The 16,802-nt window shown below is 42.7% G+C and overlaps 1 protein-coding gene and 1 long non-coding RNA gene across 5 annotated transcripts in view; one reads left to right on the forward strand and one right to left on the reverse strand.

The window, feature by feature from the left end:
- Nucleotides 1-6,203, forward strand: part of Lrrk (Leucine-rich repeat kinase) — a 56,573-nt gene extending 50,370 nt beyond the window's left edge. For all 3 annotated transcript variants that reach the window (XM_086971783.1, XM_086971781.1, XM_086971782.1), the window contains 2 exons: nucleotides 1,333-1,549; nucleotides 4,222-6,203. In XM_086971783.1, coding sequence (XP_086827909.1) covers nucleotides 1,333-1,549; nucleotides 4,222-4,330 — 326 coding nt within the window. In that variant the 3' untranslated portion in view covers nucleotides 4,331-6,203. The remainder of the gene's footprint in view (nucleotides 1-1,332; nucleotides 1,550-4,221) is intronic.
- The window catches only part of LOC111268696 (uncharacterized), a 29,233-nt gene extending 14,627 nt beyond the window's left edge, over nucleotides 1-14,606 (reverse strand). Inside the window, exons 1-2 of one of the 2 annotated variants that reach the window (XR_002685351.2) lie at nucleotides 12,699-14,606; nucleotides 10,897-11,099 (exon numbers count right to left, since the gene is read on the reverse strand). This is a non-coding gene — a long non-coding RNA (uncharacterized LOC111268696). Of the gene's footprint in view, nucleotides 1-10,896; nucleotides 11,107-12,698 lie in introns of both variants that reach the window. The other variant, XR_015314348.1, reaches the window with a different exon arrangement.
- Nucleotides 14,607-16,802: the final 2,196 nt, after the last annotated feature.

Consider the following 16,802-nt stretch of genomic DNA (forward strand, 5'->3'; position numbering starts at 1 on the left):
CCATGCACACATGGACGCTATTGTACCCGCTTTCATAGAGGATCAGCGCAATCCAGCCACTACTTTTTTAACGATAACTCAACTGAGCATTCGTGTGTGCCTATGATGGACAATGCCTACCAAGTTCTCTGAATGCTTATCCACAGTGCCGCGGCCATATCCGACTTCTGAAAGAAGATTTTTCACCGTCGGTATCTACTATGACTTCGTTTGTCCAACTTATCGTTTAAACTAACGTAGCCGAACTAGTTAGCGTTCGGGAGTGCAAGTGCCGTCCGCTAAAGCTGTTCTTCATCACGTTGTTTCCTTACTTCGGATCTCTGACTCTTAGTTTGTAAGCCTTCCGCAATTGCCTCCTGCTGATCTAAAATTGGTCCACTGCAAGGTTCGAGGAGAGTGAATGTTGGCCGATTGTACTGTAAAATCATCGGTAGTTGCTACGAATGCTGCTGCGTTCAAACTAAGTACGAATCCGTCGAATTAGACTTGAGAAATTTTAGGTAGCCAGGTCTCTAGCAGTCTACTCATGAGGAAGATGGATGGGGAATCAAGCCGCCGTGGGGATCATCAGTCGTCGTAGGTGACTGAAGCAAAACACGCACGAGTTCTATAGCAGAGACACGAACGATTCCATGGGGGATATCTGCGCTCAGATGCGAGAGTCGCTTGCTCACAAGGTCGTGAGGTAGGGTTACGGCCTTTCAGTGTTAATATGATTTGCTACTTTGGACAGGAACAAAACCGCTACGCAGCAGCAACATTTACGTCTAAAACAGTAAAGAGTCCAGCCCTCAGTTGAAGAACGCGTCTGAATAAAAAGCAGCAAGCAGTACAATGGCGTAGTGGCTGACAGGCACAAACTATGCCTGGCTAGATGTGTCAGAAAATATGGCGACGCATTACCCGACCAAATAAGCTTAGTGTTTTATGTAGAGAATGAACGTTGTTTCTTTGTCGTTTTGTTACGAACGTTGGTATATTTATGCACGAAATGATGCCGCTCACTATAAAAGTAGGAATTTAATACCGAACTAATGGGATCGAACCAAGAGAATATTTGGGTAAACAGATATTGCTTGCAAAAATAGAAAATGTAAAGTATCCCAACAGCTAATTAATCCAGATGAAGTTCAAGAAAGAGGTCGAAAGGTCAAATAATTTCTTCAGTGCAGCTCGCTCTAATATGTCCATTAAATGTTTAATTTGAGGCTAACACATTGATTTCAGAGTTCGTGAATCAAATACTTGACGACGCAGGAATCAATCTTTAGCGTGTTCGTTTATTTTTTTTTTTATAACATGTACTTAATCGGGTTCTCTGTGGTCCTCTAGCGTCGCACTGCCAAGTAACAGCAATCGCGGTACAGTCGCACAGCAGCTCCCCAGGTGATCCCCTGTTGTATGCGGGCACAGCTTGGGGTGTGGTGGTTGTAGCTCGAGCTCGTGGACTTCGACCCATCACCGCATTTCGACCTTTCGAGCAGGAAGTGCGCGTGATCTGTCCATTCACCAACGGGACCATGCTCGCCACACTTGGAACAGGATACAGGTATGAAAACATATCCTCGCCTCAAGTCAAATATCAATGTTTTGCAATAGTTTTCGTGCCTAAAGTTAGTTCTGTCGAGTACCCAGTATAGGACGATTATTTATTTATTCTAAAAAAGTTTTGCCTTGGGCATAGGGAAAAGATGGATTTTGTTTTCCCTGACCGGTTGTAATCGATTACAAAATCTGTGTTGTGGTTAAACCTGAATCAGACCACAAGGGTATCATTGAGTGATTAAATCATTGCAAAAATGTTCTGTATTACAAGACCTCAAAGTCTCCTAGTGCATATAAGTTCATCAAGGATATGCGAGAAGCGAATAAAAGATATAACTGGTAGCGTTTCTCTAGCTGGCTTCGGATTGCACGTTTTTTTTTTCTTAACTCAAATGCTATGGAAAGATCCGAAACAGTTTGGCATTCTCACGAAAAGGCCTCAGCCCACGTAAATTACGTCTGATGATCTTCACTTAATTATGCGCCCTCCACAAAATGGAATATATTACATGTTCGACTGCACCTGTATGAGGCCTTCTGGAAAAATCATCATTTAAACCTATTAAGAATACTCGCTCTTAATTCTCGTATATGCACATCTGTTACGCCAAAGTGTGTTTTACTCACTGGGCAAACAAGTACAAATGTGCTAAAAATACTCATCGGCAAAGCTTAAGAGGTTTCTGCGCATAAGTAAAATTTCTGGAAAATATACAGCCCGCATACGAGTCTTCGTGGGCCAATTTCGAAATTTTCGATACAGCATGTGGTGACGCAAAGAAACAACGTAATTCAGTCTAGAGTATCTATATGTGGAGTAGGCAGCGCGTTTGCTCTCCATAGACAAATAGTATACTAACGTAAGTTTTAGCGGTAAAAATTTCAAAAGTGTTGAATATAAAAATAAGAACCGAAATTAGCGTAATAGCAAAATGTATGGATTCTCGTTTATCTTCAATTTTCTTTCAACCACTGTGTACGTTCCGATGCATTATAACGACTGATGAGAGACAACTACCGCTAAATTATAAAATATAGCAAGCCGAAATTGGTGTTACGGATAACAGCTTTCTTATCTAAGCGTATGTCGTATTTTATAACAGCAAATACAATAAACAAGTTGTGTATAACCGGTGGAACATGGACCGAAGCCTGGCGACTAGGACGGTTGTTATCCGTATGGCCACTGGTTAACGACATAAATACCGTACCAGGCCCCGAATGAGCTGAATCGAAAGAATAGAGATCAATTGATTTGCTGTACGAATGCCGCGATCCATCATAGATAGATGTGTGTATTGTCAATGGTTATCGTCTGCACGATCCGCAACAAATGTTTAACATGGTTTATGATGAACTACTAACACTTAGTGATGATTATTTTAGCGCTCAGTAATTAACAAGAGATTCAGATCTAGTTTCGGGTAAAATAAGAGAATAAGGCATCATGCAGTCTTAAATAAAATAATATGCTTTGCTATGCACATGATAGTTAGCAAAGTATCCTGTACGCAAGAATGTTATTTACTACCAGGGCGTATGTGAAGCAAGATCTCACTAGCTGCTTCTCAAGGTGACGATAAGGACAGGCCTATGTCATGCATACGATAGTCTTCGCGAGCTATCTGCCCAAATCTCAGCCGCTTCCAGAAGTCTTACTGTCCGCTTTCTCATGGCTCCAACGGAGAAATGCGCACCACATTATGGACCTTAACCTTACCCAATATTTATAATACATCAAGCTTGAATGCTCAATAATGAACACTACCAACCAGAATATCAAACGCGTTTATGGTCTCAGCACGTGTTCATATCATGGTTATCTACAAACTTCTCTGCTAATGTTGCTACTGACTGAATCCGCGACCGCCCAGCTGCTCTAAAGTGGACAGTCTTTTAACGCATTAGCAAGGCTTGCTACAAACACAAGGCTACTTCTTGTGTTGCCTATTTTTGACCTGATGAGATTAGATTAGACCCTGGTGATATCAGACGAACCTAAAAGGCAGCTATAATGAAAGGTGTATCTGTCTGCGAAATTCTGGATGGTCCTATCAAAGCTACACTAGTGGCATACGACTAAATACAGTGGACATTGCCAAATGCATAGTATCCCGTTCAAGGCAAGTTGTGCTGGGCAGCCATCGCGCGAGCATACAAACTCTATTAGTATCTATTTCTAAATGTTGGTCTCGAACATATTTTGAAAAAAACAAGGGAAAAAGCGGACGCTAGCCAGAGGGCAATAGCCGAAATAGCGTACGCTACAAAATATGCCGCCTCACATATTAACTGGATCTACTGTGTCGCAGGGGCGATTGATAGGCGTTCTTGACTCCAATGCTGATTAGTCCCTTCTCATCTTTACGAATATCCAATAGATTTTAGGTAGTATATTGGAGTACCGTGTCTACGGTAATCATGATGTGTATTAGAATAGTTGGCAAAAGTCTCATATTGTGACAAAGTTGGCCGTCGACACACAACACTGCATGCACCCTAGAATAATGTTACCATGTAAATGAGACAGCATTCGCTGTATACTTTGAAAAAATCTGTCCTTGTTGGCCAGATACAGGGCACATCGTGTAAGGTCGCTAAGTATAATCTGTTAGTTTTAGAGTATTTTATAATAAACAGTTCTGATATAACTTCTGGCGTGTGTTTACATTTTAGAAGCCTAATTCAGCGATACATGTGCGCCGAAGAGAGACACTCGATGATAGATGTGAATTATGTTCTTCTCTGGAATGGAGTAAAATGGGAAGATACCACGGAGGACTAGTGCATGGTCTCTATCGCACGTTCAACGACAACACGTGTTCCCGCCAGGATTTAGTTCATAACGAAACGATACAACTATTTCACCAGCTCAACCGAGCAGTTTTCGGCGGGCGTACTTTGCTTCGTACGGAGATTGAGGCTTCTGGGACATTGACTTGGAATGCTTTTGTGAATAGAGCACGACCCACTTTCATTGTCAAGCAAATCCACGAACATGTCAGCAAAAGGCAGTTGTTTAACCTCGCTGGTCCTGTTGCCAATATTTTTATATGTACCACCTATTCAATTACGTTTGTGGGTAAGCACAAATACTTACTTGTAGGCAACACAAAAGCACTAACGAAGTAAACAATCAATTCCTATACATACATATAGGTAACGATATGTTTTTCATAGATATTTCATAGGTATAGCTCTTGAACATTTCTCGTAGTACACGTATGTTAATTTCCACATGAATCAGCTGAGACCTGCGGTTTCACTAATCCTATAATGGAAACAGCTAACACTACTATAACCAACAGGTTGACAGAATTATGCTATCTCTATGAGAAAAAGCTTGTATCGCACAGATTGAAGAATTGTCAATCGTGCAGATTCAATGAAAAGGATACCGAAGACAGACTTGTCCGCTTTTGTATCGAGTGAAATGTTACTATTATTATTATTATTACTAGATATGCCACTCAGGACCGCCTGCATGGGCTCTTTTCCTTTAAATACTACTAAGAAATCTGCCCTTTGCAGAAAGCGGAATAAGAAAGCAAACTTCTATGCGGTGAGAAAACTTTATTAACCTGATTTGTGTAGAACAATGGATGCCTATTGTCGCTCTTAAGAATACTTTTTTTTACTTGACAATTTCTCTTCTGCTAAGCAGATGTATTTCCTCATCTTTGTGTTAGAAGATGCTAATGCCGTTGCAATATTGTTTCATTGTTTTTTTGATCGCCCCTCAACAGTTAAGTTGTTCAAAAGTAAAAAATTTCCAGTGGATATTTACTTAAGGTTGAGTAATTCGATTGAACATTTTCAGCGGCGAAACGAAATATTTAGAAGTGATGATGGTGAATTGAGTTGGAAATTTGGTGCTATGATGAAGAAATTTGCTAACAGGCTGGCGAGTACCGTGACAATTGGTAGGCTTTGAAACCAAAATGTAAGAATCATTATCGTAAAGAACAATTCTCATATTTATATCACAAAATATTATCTTTATAAAACTAAAATGCCACGTTTATTAATAACTGAAACATTTTTTACCCATTATTCTAACTGTTTCCAAGCTGTTTCTAATAACTGCTCGTTATAGTAGGGCGAAACATTGGACAGTATACATGCTTATCGTAAGTGTTTACCGAAGATGTCGCGCCAGCTTTAAGATGACCGCCAACATTTTTCGTCTGCTGCTGCTGCTTTACAAACAAATTGTTTAGCAACGACGCAATACAAGGGTCACTTTTGTAGTTATTACAGATGACTAGAATACCGGTGATGACTTGCACACACGCAGCTCGTGTAATAGGAGCAAATGGTAAAGGTGTGATTGCTCAATGTTCGATATTGACCCGCTGTTTGGCTTAACTCTATTTATTTATTTCTTTCACAAAGAGGACTTTTGTTTAGTCGTTGGTTTCCTCGTGCAGAAGAGCCTGCCCATTCGGTACGATTTCCCTGATCCTAGTTCTAAACTATGACTACCTACTATGAACATTTTATGTTCAACGGAATGCATTGTACGTTTAATGAGAAAATGAACGATGAAAAACAAAGCAGATTTTGTTCAGTAGTGTAAGTTGACAATTATGTATTTTGCTGTGATATTAAATGTTGTCAAAAGTGCATAATAAATATTCGAATCTTCTCGGCAACAATGAAGTTTCTTCCAAACCTATTACAGTTAGCTCGTCGGAACTTAAAGATGGCTCGTTTCACTATTAAATTATAATGGTTAACGATTAATGCAATTTCGATGTTGTTATTAGGTTTATGACCATTTATATAATGTGTAGCATAATGCAAGTGTAGTAATAGTTGTAAAGAAAGCTTACATTCGATATACAAACGGCCCTCGACGCAGCCAACTGGCTACTGAAGATCAAGCGACGATTCTGATTATGTGTGAGCCTTACGGCCATACATTTTTGTCAATGAGACAAAATTTTTACTCATACTGTTCTATTGCTCGTTGAGTTTTCAGAGGACCAAATGAAAGAACAATGCGGTCCGGCATCAAGCATTTCTAATTTTTGCCGTTTTTATGTTGATATACGATGATGCTGTTACAGTAGTGTAACAATATAGGAAGAAAAACTTTTGCACTCGGTCTGCAGTGGGAAGTCGGAAAAGTTCTTTTCCAGATGATATGACAACTTTTACCTTCTTGCACACTGAAAGCTTACTATCTAAAACGCTGTTACCGATTATTAGACCAAATGAAACCGTTAAATCTGAAAATTACGATAAAGACATTTTCTGAATTGTTTCGTAGAGGACGTTTACCATTAGCGTTCCGTGATGAAACTGTTTTGAATGAAGGTTTTTTGATTTATCTAGAAAAGAGACTGTGGCACCTCGCAGCGGAATCTGGAAGAACGTTTCGGAGAGCCATACGATGCTCCCGTCGCAATATCTCCGTTCTGAAGCTGCAATGCACGCTGCCAAGCGTCATCCTGCGAATGTCCTGGATTTGATTTATTTCGCGTTGTTGTGGGCGATTTTATTCTGGGAACATTCGACGATCTCAAGGTGGACCAGTTAAATGGTAGCATTCTGCCCGACAAACGAAAGATCGGCGGAAAACCCGTTTACGTTCCGACTGGTTATCAACCGGATGTCTTCGGGAGGGGATGGAGCATCCTTGTCCGAGTTGGACAACCCTAGTCTAAAGAATTTTTTTAGTAACAAGGACAGATCTCGATTCTAATGCATAATTAATGCACAACTTATGATACGTGATACAGGGTCATCATCTTTAGATTGCGACCGACCTTTTTGCATCACATAATCCATTGAATGGAAGGGCCGTGGGAAACGATAAACATCGACACCTATGATGGGCGTTATTTACCTTCTTTCATTGTTCAGCAAAATGATAGTATTGTGTTTGGTTACAAGAATTTAAACCGGCAACGAAAACACAAAGATGGCAGAAATTATAGTCCGGCTTTCGTATGGCCAGATTTTGCGTAGCAAAGGGAGACTCTCATATAAGTTTAAGAAGTTTGAAAATCTTGGAGAAGAGCTACAATCATATCAGATACAGGGCATGACAGATTGTACAGAAACAAAGGCACAATGCACGTAAGTGTTGTCTTATTTCAGGATCTATCTATTAAAGGTAAGTAAGGTGGGCATGTAGTACTTCATCATCTCCGTGGCAAGTGGAAATTAGAGGGCGATCTCCTGGTCTCTGCATATTGTAGTACTGATACACTATTGTCGATGTAAAAATCTTTTTGTACTTGAAAGGAATTTCTTTTTAGAAGCTGATGTCGTACACCAAATTTGGGTAAGCCGGATCTGAATATTCTTATAATATTTTTTTTTGGAAATCTTTTTATGGAGAAAGTATTTCCGCAGTTATAACGTGTAGATAGGAGTGGTACCGACAATTCTGGAGGGGTGCACACTGGATATTGCGTAGCAACGAGACTAAACGCGCGCACCTCAAAATGTATTATCTAAAAAAGCTCCGGCTCAGTAGTAAGTTTTGTGACATTCTGAACCGAACGTTAATTAGATTTCTAGAATCTCATATTCTAGAAATGTTTACATGATCCGTGTTTATCAAACAGTAAACTTAGTGTTAGACAGCCTTTAAGTTGTCTCTGATCCAAAGTAGTAGTTAACTATATTAGCTAGGAAATACGTACGAACCCGTCAAAATTTAATTGTCCTAAAGAAAAATATACTAAAAATGCATTTCGCGCAACATTCCATGCAACAGATATTCGTCTCGAGCAGTCCACAGATTAGCAAAGGATATCAGAGTCTGTAATAGACTTATTATTCTTGATGCGCAGTCTCAAATCTGGAGAGTCAAGTTGCTAATACTTGATCTGAAACTGTGAACGTTACCCAATTCGAATGAATGAACTTTTTGCAAATTCGAACCCTACGTAGTACAAATCACTCGGGGTTCGTCAAGCCTGACCGACGCGAGCCCATAATAGGAAATTGATGCAACTAATACTTCACATACGCAACTACTACAAGCATCATATCGTCGATTATACTGAGGAGAACGTAGGTCGCATCATTAGAATTCGCTGCATCACGTATCGGTGTTGTTTCTCGGTATTGGTGCAGTTGTCATTCATGCCTCCGATGACCGCCCTGGGTCCGCCCTGACGCATAGATACACTTGTAACCGCAGGCGGCCGAAGCAGGCGCTACTCAAGCATGTATACAGAAACAAATACCTATTGTCGGCTTCATAGTGGTTGGGGGCGCGTGCAATAGAATACACCCTTTGATAAATTTCGCCGACATCATTTTTTTGTAAGTTTCCTTTCACGTTACAGTAACTTTCTTTGTGGCATTGTTTTTGTTGAAATATAAAAGTTAGTGTACATAAAACATCTTTCAACATCTGCCACACAGTCTCCTTTTCTTCAGGTTTTTTTTCATTTTGACACCACGACCACTTGCCAGTTGTGTTTCATTATCGAACGGTCCTTCGAATATGATAAGTACCCTTCTCACATAAACAGGACCTACGTTTTGCTTTTCGAATGATTTTGTTTTTATACAACTTCCATTACACTCCATGTTTCTTTTTTCTTATTCTTGCTATCTACACCCACCTGAGACATTCGCGAACTCATTCTGTCTTCTGCTGTCTCATTTTAGGTTAGTTCCATACATTGTTGTTTATCCCGTTGTTTCATCAGACCTGTCCGGCACAACGGACGGCTGCTGTTACGGCCACGCCGTGTCTGTTATGGTGATGGCGAACGCCTGTTGCCTACCTAACTGTCTGCCTGGAGCGGTGCCCTGCGTGTCTTTTTCATACGAAGCTGTCCCGATGGTGGCGCCGCCTGGTTGTGGGTTTTCCGTCCACATGCTTGCTGCCCGCCAGTCGTGTTTCAGCTTCGGTCGAGGGAACGTCTCTGGACGAGGGGCCACCGGCGGCTCGTGCAACGTGCCCAAGACTCGTTGTTTCGACCCATCCAACGTCATATTGCCAAGCGCGCGTGCTCAACGAGCGACTTGTGGCCTTCGTGTGTTTGCGTGTGCGTGTGTCTGTGTGTCGCTGTTGCTTTCCCTTGTTAGGGGGGGGGGGGGTAATAGCACAAAAGAAAGAACGTTATGTAACGACGACGACTACGTCAATAAGCGCAGTGTTGCCTATCATCCATTACGAGTTAACAGTGATCTTAGTTCGGTTAGGTTTACTTTGTACTGAACCGTATTCTAATATTGTTTGTGTTTGATAACGACGAAAAAGTTCAACAAAGAAGACAACCAGACTCTGTGTTTTTGTGGCCGAGTTTGTTATTTTCATTGTGTTAGTCGAAGTAACAATGTGATGACGACGATGCGATATCAGTGAATTTCGGTGAGACTTTTTCGTGCTACAGTTTGGGCCCTGTTCGTCAAACATTACATGGTTCTGTTAATGACGCCTGGCCGAAAACAACGAGGCATAAAGCTTAGTCAAAGATTTAATCATTAGAGTGACTTTAATCGTGTATATGAGAAAAGCAATAATAGGAAACAGCAGAAGATATTATAGCTCGCGGCGCCGGCCTCCCCCTTGTGGTCGGGCAGACTAGGGCAGCTGTCGAATTTTTGATGACGTTAGGAATACTTGTGACCTCAGCGCGTAATCTTAAAGTACAATATCAATGGAGGAAAACTTATTGTCTGGATGATCATGTGTAATCGCATATATCAACATGTCGACATCCACACGCCATAAGCAAATTAACCGACCACTGGCGGCATAAAGCACTTGCAAGCGGGTATTTCAGTTACCCACTAAGTGGACAAATTAACACCACCCCTTACGTGACCAAGCGATAGATACGTGGTCTCTATGAAGTCCTTCATTTAGAAGTAACCTGCCTGTGTAAACATCGTAGCTGTAATTACAATAATTGTCTGAGAATTTTCTGTGTTGAATATAGCTATTCTTTTCATATTCAAATCAATAATTGATTGACAAATGGACGAAAATGACAATGGTTGACCCTCGACGACAGTCGTATGTGGTTTGGTGCGAAATTCGCCGACACCTTTAACCGTGCTGTTACAACAGCAGGCGACATCAATGATACGGCCGCTGGGCTGCGCAGGTGATAACGCAGAAAGATATTGGATGGCCTATAGCGTATAGCCGTAGTAACCAGAGTCTCAAAAGGTAGCCTGCTGAGACCCGTAAATGTGTCATTTGACGTATATATACACATATGCATACAGCTAGCAGCAGTATGTACAAATGAAGGGAAAACAAACTATCGCATATCCATAATTACCGATAACAAGCCCAACAAGCTTGTAGAGGATTAGTCGGTCGGGTTTCAGTGTGGCCAGTGAGTGCACACCATGCAAATTACTTACGGCTCGTACATCACCATCTTACGCGATCTCTCGTCGTTACCCGTCACGCCGTTGATGCTATCGTCATCTGCGGTACCATCCGCGCCGCCGAAACTTTCGCCGCACGATACTGTGTGTCGCCGTGCTGACCGACGCTTTGACCACGTCGACTTCAATAGCCTTTACCCTTTATGTCACTGTTGCTCTAATACCAAGCGTTTCGCCTTGAAACTCAACGACAGAGAAATCAGTACTGTAAATAATTGTCCCTTGACGCCACCTCTTAGAACTGAATCAATAACATTAACAACAGCTATCTCTTGCAAGCGCCTTTCTTCTAATTGTCAACACCGGCAGAGTGAGAAAAAGTCGCCAAACAGTTTAGCTAACAGCGATCTGGCACGTTCTCTCCTCATGTTGCTTGTACATCCGCGACAACAGCAACAACTGATCTTCTTGCACGCCCAGCTATTTCTGTTGCGGTTCGGACACAGAGACGTTCGTCGGCGTATCCAACAAACAACGAATAGCGCTGTTAGCGTCGTTTGGATACTGCTGCAGCTGTGAGCACAACGAGAAAGAAAAAGCCCCAGCAACTGCGATCGGTTTGCTCGCAAGGGTGTTCGCAACAGCGGTAACTATTTCTACGTAATACGCAACAAAAAGACATACGACACGAAAGAAACGCAATAGCGATAAAAAGAAGCAAGCAGGAGTTATCATCTGGTTCCTGTTCGATAGAAAAAGACAGAGAAAGTGACGAGACAGGCAACCCTTGACGACAGAAGTAACCGGTGCCTCGGTAGCCAAAACAACGTTGGTCAGCGTCGATAGCACCGTGATCGACATCATACACCACAGGTCTCAGCGTTCAGGTAGGATCTATCAGGTGGTTATTGAATTTCAGGACAACGGTCGGGGGTATCGCTGGTGCCTCGTGATTGCGATAACCCCAGCATGTTGTTGATACCAGGAAATAATGGAAAATGGCAGGGACTCGAGTACGTACTGCCGAGAAAGAGGGGTGTGGGAGGCTGGTATGGCTATTGCCTTTTGTTTCTGTGATACTGAATAAGATGCCTTTCATCCATAGTTTATTTAGGATATTTTACCATCATTTGTAAAGCATATAACAAGAAACAGCAGATGATATACAAATCGTCACTACAAACGATGCTGCAAATATTATAATGCGGAGCGCAAGGTAACTCGATTTATTTAAGCTTCGTCTTTTTGCGAACTTCCGCGAATAGAAGCTTTATTCGCTGGGTAAATTGCATTTGAACAGTTTTGATGGCAAAAGGTTCATCGTCAAGCAATGTCATCAATTTTTCTACAAAACTAGAACAAATTTGCGTTGATAAACCAGGACTCAACGAACATGAACGAGTATCTACATCAAGAGGTAATTACGCATATTTCGTTTAATCAACATAGTTAATAAAGCGTAAACAAACGTAAACCTTTTAAATATGTCGTATTATAGAATAATATATAATCAAGATAAATCCGTTCATCAGCGATACGTTTCTCAGAAACATACACATAACGTACTCGATCACAACAAACAACATTCAGCCGCTGTGTAGATTTTCAGTAGATGTTTTGTGCTGCGGCCTGTCTGTCTCGTATATTTACTTACACAGCTATACTCATACAGTGCACAGGGAATATACAGGAGTTGGCGAGATAATTTTCGCAATTGGATGCAGCTCAAAGAACAGCACATGACAATAGTAAACATAATGTCTACATATATAATAGCAGTAACAGAAGCAAGCGTCAAAGTAACGAAAACCTCCTTTTAAGGAAAGTAGCCTCACCATAAGAAGCAGAAACAAAGCGCATGTTATACATGCGTAAACAAACAAACAAAAAGAGGCGCGCAAACATTCACAATGAGACGCTTGGGAGACGGGTTTTGGGAACATAAACTTGGCTATCATCTGGTCGGCCGTCGGTTCCTTATTTCCATAAAACCTTCCTTTGCACCTGTGGTTCAGCATCTTCTATTGTTCATCGCGGCTTAACAATCGCTCTTCACACACGCTAGCGTATGTTGATGTGATAGCAGTAGTGCCTTTAAATACTTCATGAATGTTGGGCGGGGATAAAATTTCCAGGAAGACGAGATTAGAGCCGGTTAGAGTAGAGGCACGTGAGTTACTATTTCTCTACTGCCGTTCGCGCACACTCCCGGAAACTGCACATAAATTGAACGATCGTCTGCTTGAATCAGAGACGAAATGTTCGACTAGTATTTAGAAAATCAGTAATGTCAGGTAGCTTTTCGCACCAAATTTTCGAAATGCTGTAGCAGACCTGCATATTGATATAGCTTGTGGCAACACTTCAAAATATTTGTTTGGGTTGCAAATAGAATAATCAAGCCTGTATACTTCTGCCTAACTGTTCGTGTAAATGTAGCGCGAAGATTTTCCATAGGTTAGAAGTTTACGTGTATTTGGTCAGAAAGCAAGCTGAGCAGAAAATTCTATCCCTGGTTACGATGAAGGAGACCTCCGACACACGTGTCGCAGTGCGTGTTGTGTGTCACGGAAAGCAATCTGATTCCATTAAATTCCGTCACTCAAGTTATTCCTATGATGACTGGCTTTATCCACTTTCGTTTTTCAATGTGTACACTCGGTGAGCGTTTGCATATTTAGTCGTCTGCTTCGACTTTGTCCATCCATAAGGACTTTAGCCAGTTTTCAAGTGATATATCTTTTCCTGAGTTCTTTGATACCACCCCCAGCCGGTTTATCGGAATCGACAGTTATTTTTCCACACTACCGTTGTCGCTTGCTCACACGCTGATTATCCTCACGTCAAAGCATTTCCAAAGTCAGACATTCCGCTTCGGAACTTTTTCTTTGTTCGCTTTTTACCAAATTCCGCCCATTCCGCCATCTAGCACACAAGCAGGCGAACATAATACCGCTGACATGCACCACGCCGCACTGCCCCTTTACGAATCCATGAGCTTAGTTCGGGTTTTGCAAATCTGGAAATTTAGCGATGTGAACAGACAACAATACTACGTTGCAACCACTTGCGATACGAAACGAACCTAGTTGCCGGCCAGTCAAAGAGTTAGTGCTTGCGAAACTTTGCTCTGCGCTCAGTGCAAGACAGACTTGGCCTTCGGTGAGTGTAGGGCCAGATCTCTGCGTTGCTTTCGTCCCTTCTATCTTTCTTCGCCGTCCCTTTTTGTCGGTCTCTCTTCATGTTGATGGCGTGGCTGGCCTGATGCGACGCCCTTGCGGCCACCACTGCGGCCATCGTTTCTGTACTCGCTTGCTGGCACTGTTGTCTCACTATTGTATTCCCTTTTGTCCCGTTCCTCCACTCGGCCGTCATCATCCGCACGCGATTAGTCACCGCTAGCTTCGGGTTCTGCGTTGGGCCTGCTAGCCTGCTGCTCCTATCGTAGCCTAGTTGCTATGGCTGGAGAAGGGAATTTCTCAGCTGCTGCAGCGGACGGGAAAACGGCAAGCGTCCGATAACGGCGATAAACTGTCTGTTTGAGCTTGAAGATCGGAGCGGACCTCGAAACTCGGGAAACCCGCTATAGTCTCTTCTGTGTTCTATATCCCGAGCAATGAGTCGCTGAACACTCGCTAGACATCGCTGACAATGAGCAAAGGAGGCGGCAAGATCGGGAAGCCCTTGGACTGAGCGTTCTGCAATGCGATGCTCGTAAGGACTTGTAGACAGGCTGGTTACAATTTTTCGAGCGGCTACTGAAACCCATCAATAAAGAGCAAAATTGCACCAAGATAAAGATGTAACAGAAAACAGCGCCAGGGGTTCAGTAGTGATTGTCCTAAAAAGTACACCTACAATAATCAAGAAGTATTATTTGAGAATAGGCTATCTATTATTTGCTTGTACTTTGCCGCAGTAGCTGCGCAAACAAACGTGAACAAGCGTCGATCGGCTAACACCCATAAATGTTATAAGCATAGAAGAACATCATAACATTGGATATTTTCTTTCGAATAATTTTTCTCTATGTATAAGTTCTCTGTGCAGCAAAATCAGTGGTTTTCCCCTGCTGGCGCTTGCATGGACCCGCCATCGTGATCGGATCTCCTATGCCAATGGAGACGTGTGCCTTGTTTTGTTCTCCACTGAAAGATTTAGCCGTTTTGCATTAACTGATTAGTTGAATTCGTTTCGTTGACACTAATAGTTGACTTATGTCAGCCTCCCCTTCCGTTCGATATTACTATAACCGCCTGACATTGGTAGCGGCGATATCTTGCAACCCATAGAACCTTCTTTATCCGTCACCTCAGTTCTGTCGTTATGCTTTACTGACAGAACAAGTAGGATTCAGCGGCCTTACTACTATGGCAGCCGCAGGTGGTTCAGCTTGCTCGAGCGCAGCTAGCATCAAATAGTAGTCGCTCGACTCCCTAGTGAATGCTGACTGCCTGATTTCGAATGAGCCCAACGGTGTGCATTATGTTGTAGGCTGGCGTCGCCTGTCGTACAAAAACAAACGAACAGACAAGGGACGGCAACAACGGCATCTGTGCTACATCTGTGAAACAGGCCTTATGCCTTTCTGCCGAGAGGTGAAGAGCAGTACAATCGTATAGAATATGCGTTTTGCCGTGGTGACCGTATCCTTTCAATGGCAATAACCTTTTGTATTGTGAGTGCGGTATGAGTCTGTATACCAGTATGTGCGTGTTGATGTGAGCGCGCGGTGCGGACGAGAGTTGTGTGTACTGTTGAGAAAAGCAAATTAGTGACGCTAAAATGAAAACGGCGTTATCGCGTTGCGACGATGGCAAGAAGGCAGAGAATCATACTAACAGAGGCGCTGGCGACGGCATGGCGATTCTGGGGGTCATGCATTAAAGATGGCGTCGCTACTAAGCCAGTCGTGTCGTTCGCGGTAGCAGCAGGAGCAATAGCAACGAATGATTGCAAGCAGCACGCGGTAGCAAGATCCGAACAGGCTGTCTGCTGTTGTTTATTCCTTTCCAACAGCCACCTCTCTCAACAAACTGCCTACTTTTCCAGCAGCCCAGTTCCTTCCCCTCTGTGCCTCTCCTTTCTTCCTTGCTGTTCTAAAACTTTCTGAAGCGGCTCAGGTACTCAGCAATGCCTCTTTCCTATTGCCATAGCTAACCTTCTTAGGCCCTTCCTTTCCACCGTATTCCGTATACTTTACAGTCACTAGGCTTACCTCAGCGCATGACGCAGTATCAACCGCAATCGTAATAAGCCTGATTGCACTCTAACTCTTTGGTAACCATTGATTCCTGCCGTTTGCCGTTTTAGATGGCTGCACTTCCTGTTGCAGCGACTCCAGTCAAGTTGTGCGCCCTAGCAAAGGCCGCCCATACTACCGCCCCATTATGTCATTGTCACGTACCATTTGACCAGGCCCGCCCAGTGAATGTTACATCTACGCAAGAAGGTCAGCCAGAAAGGCTGCCAGAAGCGGGAAGGGAATTGAAAAACGGTAAAAAGCTGGCGATAGAGAAGATGACGCGATCAAAGGGAAAAGCCCTTCCGGTAACGTGTGCCTCACTATTAGCTACAATTTCAAGCGTAACACCGCTTAGACACGTGTTCTCTGATGCTAGAAGCAGTGGTAGCAGTAACAGTAGGTCGAAGCTGGCGCGTAGAGTTGTCAGTTGGGACAACTTGTAATCCCAAGAAATGTGTCTCGGCGGGATTTGAGATTGCTGTCACCTCTGACAGTTCATTCCTCTCAGAACATAGCTGCAAAGCTAAACCCTTCACTTTAGCAACCCATACTCCCAGACTACATTCCGTTCCTGTCAGGTTTACAGCGACAAAGTGGCAATCGAAAACTGCTATTTCAACTTTGGCCTTTTATAGTCAGCATATTGCTATTGCAAATGGTGGCGGGTATTTCAGTGGTCGGAGTTGGCACACAA

Source organism: Varroa jacobsoni, unplaced genomic scaffold (genome assembly GCF_002532875.2).
Source record: "Varroa jacobsoni isolate VJ856 unplaced genomic scaffold, vjacob_1.0 scaffold_1310, whole genome shotgun sequence".
NCBI classification, from domain to species: domain Eukaryota; kingdom Metazoa; phylum Arthropoda; class Arachnida; order Mesostigmata; family Varroidae; genus Varroa; species Varroa jacobsoni.